The 10,657-nt window shown below is 31.2% G+C and overlaps 1 protein-coding gene across 3 annotated transcripts; it reads right to left on the reverse strand.

The window, feature by feature from the left end:
• Positions 1-1,674: 1,674 nt before the first annotated feature.
• On the reverse strand, positions 1,675-5,551 carry LOC7460959 (probable L-ascorbate peroxidase 6, chloroplastic/mitochondrial). Of its 3 annotated transcripts, none has more exons than XM_052453429.1 (12): positions 5,261-5,551; positions 5,069-5,176; positions 4,782-4,902; positions 4,598-4,698; positions 4,424-4,511; positions 4,248-4,315; positions 4,078-4,164; positions 3,187-3,261; positions 3,003-3,080; positions 2,813-2,917; positions 2,281-2,343; positions 1,675-1,972 (listed from the first exon to the last, which is right to left on the reverse strand). In XM_052453429.1, exons 1-12 carry the CDS (start codon positions 5,483-5,485, stop codon positions 1,820-1,822), a joined length of 1,272 nt encoding a protein of 423 aa, XP_052309389.1. In that variant the 5' UTR covers positions 5,486-5,551; the 3' UTR covers positions 1,675-1,819. The 3 variants fall into 3 exon arrangements, with proteins under 3 accessions (XP_052309389.1, XP_024456421.1, XP_024456423.1); XM_024600653.2 differs by having other exon boundaries at positions 5,069-5,179; XM_024600655.2 differs by having other exon boundaries at positions 1,675-2,131; positions 5,069-5,179.
• Between the last annotated feature and the right edge of the window lie 5,106 nt (positions 5,552-10,657).

Here is a 10,657-nt window from a genome sequence, read left to right on the forward strand (position 1 = left end):
CCCATGTACTTTGGCTAAACCTCTCGCGCACAAAAAAAATTATTTATTTGATGTTCATGCAAGTTCTGTAGTTAACATATTATTTTAATGTTCTCACTTTACATTTGCATTTCTCTACTTCAAAAAGAAAATGAATTTATTACATTGCATGTTTTGATATTGAATTTTATAACTTGTTTATAAAACCCATTAAAATTTGACACACATTAAAAGACCTTTATGAGTCGACATTTCAAAACCTTTTAAAAAATCTAAAATAAGTCTAATCTAGTATTTTAGGATAGTCTCATTCATTATCAAAATCTTTTTGAAAGAAATCAAAGTTTATTTTTTTAAATGATAAAATCTTTTATTTTAAGGATTAACGTTAATTGTTTTTGTTAAAACTTCCATTTCAATGAAATCATCTACTCTTAGGAATTAACTTAGGCCCCGCTTGTTTGCTGGAAAATAGTTTTTTTTTGGAAAGTGGTTCCTTGAAAAGTAGATTCTTGAAAAGTGAATTATTTTTCTATGTTTAGTAGTGTCATGGAAAATAAATTGAAAAATATTTTCCAGTGTTTAATTATGTCATGGAAAATGAGCTGGAAAATAACTTATTAATATATTTTTTTTTCAAATTTATTAAAATAATGAGGAACAAATCTTACAAATTAAAAAGTTGAATGAGAATGAAATTGAAAAGAAAATTTAATTTCATAAATTATCTCAAATAAAATAAATAACAATCAAAATAATAGAGATCAAATCTAACAGATAAAAAAAATTGAAAGATGATGAAATTAAAATAATAATAATTACAATTTCATAAATTATTTCAAATAAAATAAGTAACAATCTAAAGAATGATGATCAAATTTAATATATAAAAAAATTCAATTAAAAAAATAATAAGAAAAACAAATAACAATCATAAAAATAATGGCCAAAATTAATATAAAAAATAAATGAAATCAAATTCTAAGAGGTAAAATTGAAAAACAAAAAGATTCAAAACAAAATATATAACAATTAAAAGTTTGAGGACCAAATTTATTATAATCAGCAAATAATATAATATTTCTAAATTTTTCACAACTTCTGAAAAGTATTTTTCGCCCAAAATAAAAAGAAAACACTTTTTTGAAAACCAAGCTAAATTTTCATTTGACTGGAAAGTGTTTTCTGTTGATTAATTTTTCTAATAGCAAACAAATACAGAAAATTTTAAAAACTAATTTTCAGGAAACTACTTTCCGCCCCGCCAACCAGACAAAAGCCTTAATTTTTTTCAATGGAATCTTTTATTTTTAGAATTAGTGTAATTTTCTATTGTTCTCACTTGCGCCTATTTGAGGGCTTTGAATCTTGTTTGGCTGGACTTCTTTATTTGTCGTTGGCCTGTTTGCCCTTGGGGTTTGCTTTGAGAGAGAGTAATAATTGAAACTTTATTCAAATAATAGCATTGAGAGAGGTTATTTTTTAATTAAATGATTATTTTATGAGTTTTTAATGCTTTAAGAAGTGTGGGATTGACACTTGAAAAGGTTTGCCTTAAGAGTGCGGCTGGGTAATAATTGAGTTCGCTTTCTGCATTTGACTTGCAAATGAGCGCGGCTGGGCATAGAGTAACCTTGAGCCGTTTAGGCCTGGACAGTGGAGTTCACGTATAAATGCATTGGCTTTGACTCTCCGTTTCGGATCCTTCAACCATTCATTACCTCACTATATTATGGTTTTCGATGCATGCAGAACTCATCATGCACCTCAGGAAACACCACAATTAAAGCAGAGTGGATACAGACCAACACTAATCTTATAAGGATCCTCAGAAAAGAACTTAATTTCCAAGAAGAGATGTTAAAAGTGCTAGAACAGCAATCACAATAATGATATTTAGAAAATAGTTAGACTGGAGAGGCTTATCTGGGCTCCCGCCAACTGCTTGATACTCTGCTCTAATCTTCTGTTTCATAGTCTCTGACAACTCTCTCTGCAATTCAAATAGGCAACACTAGTTGAATTTATTCCTTTCTTCTTCATTTAGACTTCCAAGTTTTATATGTGATTTCACAAAAATTGCAAATAGCTTCATCCTGTCTGTATTATTAAAAGAAACGGCACTAGAAAACAAGATGCTTGTTTTTTAGTCCTGCAGTGAATCATGAAAAGTGAAAAAATGAACATTTTGCATACGTATACTTCTGCCATATAAATCATCCATGCAACCCTAAAAACCAAGGAACTTTTATGATTAATAATTAACAGAACGTTTTGCAACAACTTGATTGTAATTACGACCTTTCCAGAGGAGTACTTGGCTGCCACAAACTTCTCTCCTGCAACACCATCTAGCATAATTCCCTGATCACCAAATCATCAATTAGTTTTTCAAGTTACAAACTTTCTTGCAACCATTGTACTTTACAATTGAATCTAATCGTGGGAGTTCCAATAAATTAAACATAGAAAAAGACTTTAAAAGACGGTGTATGTGTAGGTAAGCATGCATGGACAAGTTAACAAAGGGTTAGTTAGATCTAACCCCGGAGTTCATGGAAAGAATGTGTGCATGCGCAGTTGTGAGTGAAAGCACATTCACATGACATGTCATCAATCAGGAACTATTTTACAAGGCTTAGAAATCGTAAACATCAGCCATCATAAGCTCTCAAATTTATTTTTTTCTGAAAAAACTGAGTTGCATATATAAGATGAACATTTGACCAAGACCTTTCAAATATTTTCAAGGGCAGTTATGGTAATCATTAGAACGTGGGTAAAGGCAAAAGACATGAATTGAGCATCTCGGGACAACACTTGGCTAACAAACCTCTGGAGGATCAAATTTTGCCCCAAGATTGCTGAGCTTCGCATGGGCTTCAGCATAATCCTTGAAGAATGCCTCCTTATCTTCAGCATATTTCTCTGCATACACCTGCAGTTTATGCAATGCTTAGCTGATTAAAAAGATTGTTATGTGCTTCTTGACCATCTTACTCTCAAACCTCAATCCATTTTACCTTGAATGAAGGATCTTCAAAAAGAGCAGCATCAGTTGGCAATACAAGTAGATCTTCATCCTTTCTTTCTTTAATATCCTGTGCAGGTAAATCATATTCAGCAAAGCATTGTAACACCCCCACTCCCCAACCCAAATTTTTATATCTTTCTTATGGTATAAGTAGCACGTTCTGATTGTCAAACCTTGAAGTAGGAATTGTCAAACTTCAGCCATTCTGCTGTCCAGGACTGCCCTCCTGGTGCTCCAGGCCCATTTTTCTGTCAAGCAGCAGATAAAATGTAAATATCCAACTGTCGATGCTTTCTATAGCTACTACTGTTTCTATTACTACCCTCTATACATGCTGCAAGATGAGACAAAAGGATCCTGATGGTGATATCAAAGATAAACCATCAATTACATATATTTGTAAACTGGAAAACATGCAATAATCCTATGTCAAATGCTCAGCTGTACATTTTATCAAGGACAAAAAGAATACAGAGGAAACGGTAGTAGTTAATAAGGAAGTTGTAATAGAGATCTAACATCTCAACTGCATGTTTTAGCTTTAAGAATTGCCTGGCGGCTATAATCATATATCACTAGTTGCAATTCTCCAGAAAATAGAGAATATAGAGAGAGAAGGAAACGTTTGACCAGTAGTCAGTTTCTAGCATCTCATTCGAACAATTATTAGCCCATGACCAAAAGATATGCTCCCAGTTCACAGTGATGTCAAATGAGAAGGAAGATGTATAGAAATCAAAGTTACTGGTTGCGCATTCAGGATAAATGGTTATTGAGGATTACATAAATCTTTCAAGGTAACTCTGAATATGAGATTGAGAAATCACTAGGAACCATCACCTAGAATTCCTCACTTGTGTAGTATACATAAAGCTATATCTACTGTTGCATATGGAATCAATTAGTTACTAGTAATTTAACCTTAATGAGACATAAAAGTCTATGGAATCTCCATATTGAAATGACACATTAATAACAGTAATAAATGGTGATTGCGCAGTCTATGATTAAGCAGCTCTAGAAATACTTATATTCTAAAAAATTGGACGAAGTCGCTCTAATACCGTATACTTCGTCTCTGGTTTGCCCCAACCACTGCGTTCTGGTCTAGACCTTCCAAGTGTGTGTGCACCAGACAATGCAGCTATTTCCTGCAGTTTAAAGACTTAAACAGCAAACATAATATACACATTGAGATAGCATCAAGCAAAGCATGATATACAATTAAGATTACCTTGTCATCTAATCCCATTCTATAGAAAACTTCTCGTAAATGATCAGCAGGTTTAGGGGGGCCAGCATCTATGCACCAATTAGAATTTTAGATATCAATACTAAACTGTAGTTAACAAGCATTAAGTTTATGAAAAACATTTATTACAAGAAAGGATTCAAACTGAAAATACTTACCGGGAAGCCTCCCCTCTTCAGGGCATTCATCAGGGACTGAGACATCCACCCTGCCATACTTCATGGGAATTTTGGGGCCTCCGGCTTCCTAAAACCGCAACACATTTATCAATAAAATGTTTAAACAATGATTTCAAACAAATCACGTTAAATCCACAGAAGAGCAACCTAGACCTCTATAGCAGCTGCGCTGGCCATTTGGAACAAATCCGCATATGTCACACCAGAATACTTGTCTTTGATAGGCTGAATCAGTTTCAATGCATCAACAAGCCCTGAAATACCAGTTAATTAGGCAACAAATATTACAGAACCAAGCTAATTATTAGTTACACTAATTAAAATGTGAAACAATTACCTGCATTGGCTGCATGCTTAAGTTCAATTTCAAATCTAAGACTTCCATTGGCTCCACCCCTTTTTGGCCACTCCTCTATGTTCTTGTTGTATGTGCCTGCATCATGCCACCCCAACCGAACCTATAAAAGAAAACAACAGCATTATATCAGCACAGAAACTAGAAAGCGAAATTTTTACTTGGCTAGCAAATAATTATGCAATTTATTATGAGTTGATCATTGAAATTTAAAGAGAAAAAAAATGTTTATATCAAGTAAATTAAAATAAATAATAAAACAGTATTACCAGAATAGGATGGCAAAATTTAGATTTAAGAAGCTCCTTAATATCTTCTCTCGCACTCTTCAACTGAGCAGCATCCGACGCCGCAGCAACGGTGCTCATTGACGATCGCTTCTACACTCAAAAAACAAATCGGAAAAAAACAGCCAGCGCAATATAATTTATTTATATATAGAGTGGGAGAGGAAGTGAGACCTGATCCTTAAAAATGAGGGGTGAGAATCGGAGGCATTTGAGAGAGGAAGGAGAGTAAGAGGAGGAGGAGGCAAGAGAGAGTGAGGAGGAAGCTGAACAAATAGAGAGACGGACGCGAGAGGCGGAGGGGAGGAGGCGGGAAGTGGTGGCGGCACCACCACTGAGAGAAGCCATTGGTTGCGATTTTGGTGGAGATAGTGTTAGTTGGGAGAGGTACTGTGCCATCTGGGATTTTGCACCCGTTTTATCTGTTGGCTGGATGGCTCTCCTCGTGTTTTGGATGAAGTGAATGTGGTGCGCACACGCGCATTTATACAGGCTGTTTCGCAATAGAATCGGATTTCTTTGTGTCATTTCATTGTATGTTATTCATTATGCCATACATTATACATCATACATCATACATTGTTTACTATCTCCGCTGTGCATCAAATATTTTTATTCCTCATAAAAAAAATATATATATATATATATATAATTTTTTTAATATATTTTTATAGTTAAAAAAAATTAAGTACAAATAAAAAAATATATAAATACATGTAATCAAATAAACTGAAAACTATATGTACTAATAAATAAATAAAAAAATATTAATGATACCTGAAAATAAAACATGAAAAACCAAGAGACAAGTATAAATTAAAATATTTAATTTCGTTAGATGATACATTTACACAATTATATTTACTAATTTATGTTAATTAAAATATTTTTTATTTGATCAAACGATAATGAAAACAGACAAACATATTAAATTGATTTAACAAAATAAAAGGAAAAAATAAATAATATGTAAGGTTACACATATTAGAAATATTATCTAAAAATAAATATTTTTATTTTCAAAAATATAGTTCAATTATATAAAAGATAAAAATAAAATCATAAATAAATCAGAAAAACATCTTCAAACATTAAACACAACCAAAAAATCATCATCATTTAAAAGAGGTTTTCTAAATAAAATAAAAGAGACAAGAGATATTAATATAAATATAATTAAGTTTTTCTTAAAAAATTTAATTGAAATAAAAAAAAAAGTGTCAGGTGCTACTTGTCTTTTTTATAATTGTACCTGGAATGGAAGACATGTCGTCCGCCCTAATTTTTTTAAAAAAACAAATAGACGGCACATCGTCTGTTTTTCTAAAATTCTAGCCATTGTTGTGGTTGAAAAATTGGGGTTTATGTTCCTTTGACCCAAAAACATGTTTTTCAGCTTTTTTTTTTTAAAACCCAAAACATCTTCGAAACTATGATAAACCTATCTGTAACCTTAAAAAATCGCCTAAAAATGAAGGTTTAAAAATACCTCAAAGAAAACTCTCTCATGGAATGGAACCCGATCAAACTTTTTTATTGTTGAATTATGGTGAAATGATAACTTTCTCTCTTCTTCACACTTTTCAGATGAATCTCTTTCAAATCCAAGGACTGAAATGTTAAAAAAATAAAATTTTTAATCAAAATTTAAATTAAAAAAACTAAATGGATTGTAGAGTAAGAAAAAAAAAGTATGTGGACTAAACATGACTTTTTTTGCAAATTTGAGACTGGTTACGAGATTTCTCATTATTTTACATTCTAGTTTTTTATTTTTTTTAACTTTATCTATTTTGAACAATTTTTTAAGAAGTGATCATAGATTGCTATGATTAAAAAAAATTATAAAAAAAATTATAAAAAAATTATAATTGCCGAGGATTGCTATAGTGAAATACCCAGCTATTTTTTATTTTTTTTTTTTATTTACGTGGGGTGTCCGGGCCAGCTTACGCGCACCACGACTATTCCCCACGACCCGCTGGACATCCTGCAAGCCCAGGAGCAGGTAAGGCACCGCGGGGATGACAGGCGTACACATAGAGGGTTGAACCCGGGACGGGGGCGGAACAAGTCACACGAATTGACCACAGCAGTTAAACCCTCAAGTGCTGGGTACACACGAGAGCTCGAACCAGGGCACTCAGGCATGGCAAAGCCTGCCAAGGCCACTGAGCTACAAGCCCCGTGTGTAATACCCAGCTATTTTAATATATCCTGTAATTGTAATTGTAACGTATTGTACACATCAAATTTTCGTATAATAAGATTAGGTGATCAAAACAACATAAGCAAGGGCATAAAAAGAAGGTTTAATTTTAATCTTCTTTTGGGTGGATATCGGATAGGATCAGCACTAGAAAAAATAATAAACGGCTCTTGGATTGTTTAATTATAAAGCTTGATCAATCAAATAATTATAAACTTAGCTTACACAAGAGGCGACTCAACAAACACCACAACTCCTAACTTTTTTACCAAACTATTTGTCTCAAAATGAATGTAAACAAGGTTGAGGCTGGCAATTTGATTCTGCCATTTCTGTCCACCCCTGAAAAAAAAAAAAAGGTCAAGAAATGCAATTCATCGAAACAATTTTTTATTATTATTAATGTAGGTATTTAGACTAGCTTACGTGTATCTCGACTAATCTCATAAACCTTAAAGTTAATAACTATATAAGCTTCTAGTAACCTTAAAAAGACTCGAATTCATAATTATTAAAAAATAAATTTAATATCTGATCAATTGAGCTATCCCGTAAAAAATCAAACAATTTTTTTCTATTAACAGGATGTTCGAGTTAATTTATGCGTAGCTCGACTAATCTCATGAATTCTGAAATTAACGATCATATAAATTAATAATTACCCTAAAAAAACTCGAAATCGTCATTATTAAAAAACAAATTTAAAATTTGATAAATTTAGCTACCAGAGGGTTTGGAAACAATTTCTTGCTCGGCCTTGTGGGATGCAGGAGCAATCATGCAGAATTGATTATAGACTGCCTCAGCTGTATTTATTTAGATCAGCCCAGCACATGTGCCCAAAATTAATAGTCCAAACCCAACTACCAAGAGCTCAGGAACCAGGCCTAAGAAAATAGAACCGCATATTAATATCGGCAGACAGAGCTTTAAGGTGGGCCGAAATACTACGGTGTTGTTAGGAATTGTCTTCAAATAATTTTTTTAAAAAATTAATTTTTTATTATTTTTTTAAACAAAATGCCTCATGGCTCAAGAGAAATGAAATGAGCTATATTTTATCTTGATGAAGCCAGGTGGCTGCTGCATTTCCTGTCAATCCACGATTCATTCATTTTATTTATTTATTTATTTATGTCAAAGATACTAAGGATTCTTTAATCAATGATGTTATAATATGTGATAGGTGTATATGAATATAATAATGATAATACCAAATTAATTGTCAAACATATTCGTGGTGATTTTAAAAATCTATCGAATCAATATGCAACAAAAAAATAAAATAAAAATCAAAGTATTCTAAAATTACTATTTATTTTTTATTTAAGGGATAATTGCAAAAATCTTTCTATAGTATAATTATTATTATTTTTTATTTTGTCTTAAAATTACAGTATACAATTAACTCAAAAATTTAAAGTAAAATAAAACAATAAATTTACTCTCCTATACAATATAACACAAATAGACAAACAACATATCATTTTCCTTTTCTAATCTATCTCCCTTCCTTCCTCACCTCTCTCTCTGTGCATCTCTTTTTTGTTCCAATCAAAAGATAAAAATTACATACAAATTCAACACGATCATACAATTATTTGTCCATTAGTAAGACTTGTCATAGAAAGATTTTTAAATTTTTTTATAAAAATCTTCACAAGATTTTTTTGCCTAGATTTTTTCACATTTATCCTTGGAGATCAAGAGTCCACGCTTTTTGATAGAATTGAGTTGTTGGATTCTGAGGAGGAGAAAATTATGAAGTAATGGTTTTTTTTTAATTCAATAACAAAGTTATAATATTTAATATAAAAACTTTTTAGTCATTAATCAAAATATAATAATAATTTTATAAATAGTCTAAATTTGACGGGAGGATGTATTCTCTTATACAACTTATAAACCATAAAATATAAATGGTAATTTATTCTCAAAAGCACTCTATTGGGTCTGTTCAGTAATGTGGTTGCGGTTGCTTTTTAAAGTGTTTTTTACTCAGAGATATATTAAAATAATATTTTTTTATTTTTTAAAAATTATTTTTGACATCATCACATTAAAATAATCTAAAAATACCAAAAAAATATTAATTTAAAGCAAATAAATAAATAAATAAAAATTATTTTTTTTAAAGATGTTTTTGGAACTTAAAAGCAAATAGGATAATAGTGAGAGTAATTTTTTGTTAAAATAAATCAAATTTCATAGGTGGCAGGTTCTCATTTCTTCGACCCATTGCATTAGGTGACACGTTGCTATCGAATGACGTCACAGATGAATCCTTTTTGGTTTCTTTTGGTTTGTCCAAGATTGTAAGAAGTTGTTGATGATGACGATTATAGTTTGTGTTCTTTTACTTTGAAATTGTAATGCTATGCTACGATAACTCATAAAAAGTATAGAATATTATTAGGTGCCTGCTACATCTACATTGTCGTTGGCTTATTGTCGGAAATATTAAAATATTTGAGGTGGAAAACAACATTTCAAGCTCTTTTTTTTTCATTCAAGTCCTTCCTTTTTATTAGATTCTTTTTTTATTATTATTCAATTTCCTTTTTAAAAAAAATATCAAGTATAAGGATAAAATTAAGGAAAATAAAACATGAGCCACTGATATTGATTTGAATTGATGAATCAAATCATAATTTTTTTTTAAATCATAAAGATTTAATAGAAAGACAAATAAATAGCATTGATCATTCCTGAGTACGAGTCACAATTATTGAAAAAAATAAATGAACATGTTTGTTTCTAAATAATAAGTCATAAGAAGCAAGTCCATGGCCTAAAATATATATTATTTGATTGCGAAAAAACAAAATTGATTAAGCATTAGATTAGAAAAGGGGGATTAGATTGATTAGTGACTATTGTGTATCAATAGTTTTTTTTATTAACGTGGATGTCCGGGTCAGTTTGCGCGCACCTCGACTAATCTCACAGGCCCTGAAGTTAACGACCATGTAAGCCTCCAATGGTCATCATATTAGCAACCACATGGCTCAAACCTAAAACAATAAGGAGAGCAAACCTCTTGATCCCAAGCTTTTATCACTGCACCACATATTAGATGGTTATATTAATAGTTATTATTATAAGATAATTGTAACAAATATATAATTATAAATATAAACTAAATGAGTTAATTTTGATACATGGATTTAGTAATACCCATGTGGTGGGATAAGATTTTGAAGGATTTCTGAAGGATATCATGGTGGAAAAGATAGAGATCATGAGGATGTATCATATTCGTGGAAAGAAAGAAGGATAACTTTGGAATAAATAAAGGAAAGTTAATGTAAACATTGTACAATGAAAATATCCTCAAAATGAATCACTAGTTATGGAGACTA

This window comes from Populus trichocarpa, chromosome 5, assembly GCF_000002775.5.
Source record: "Populus trichocarpa isolate Nisqually-1 chromosome 5, P.trichocarpa_v4.1, whole genome shotgun sequence".
NCBI classification, from domain to species: Eukaryota; Viridiplantae; Streptophyta; class Magnoliopsida; order Malpighiales; family Salicaceae; genus Populus; species Populus trichocarpa.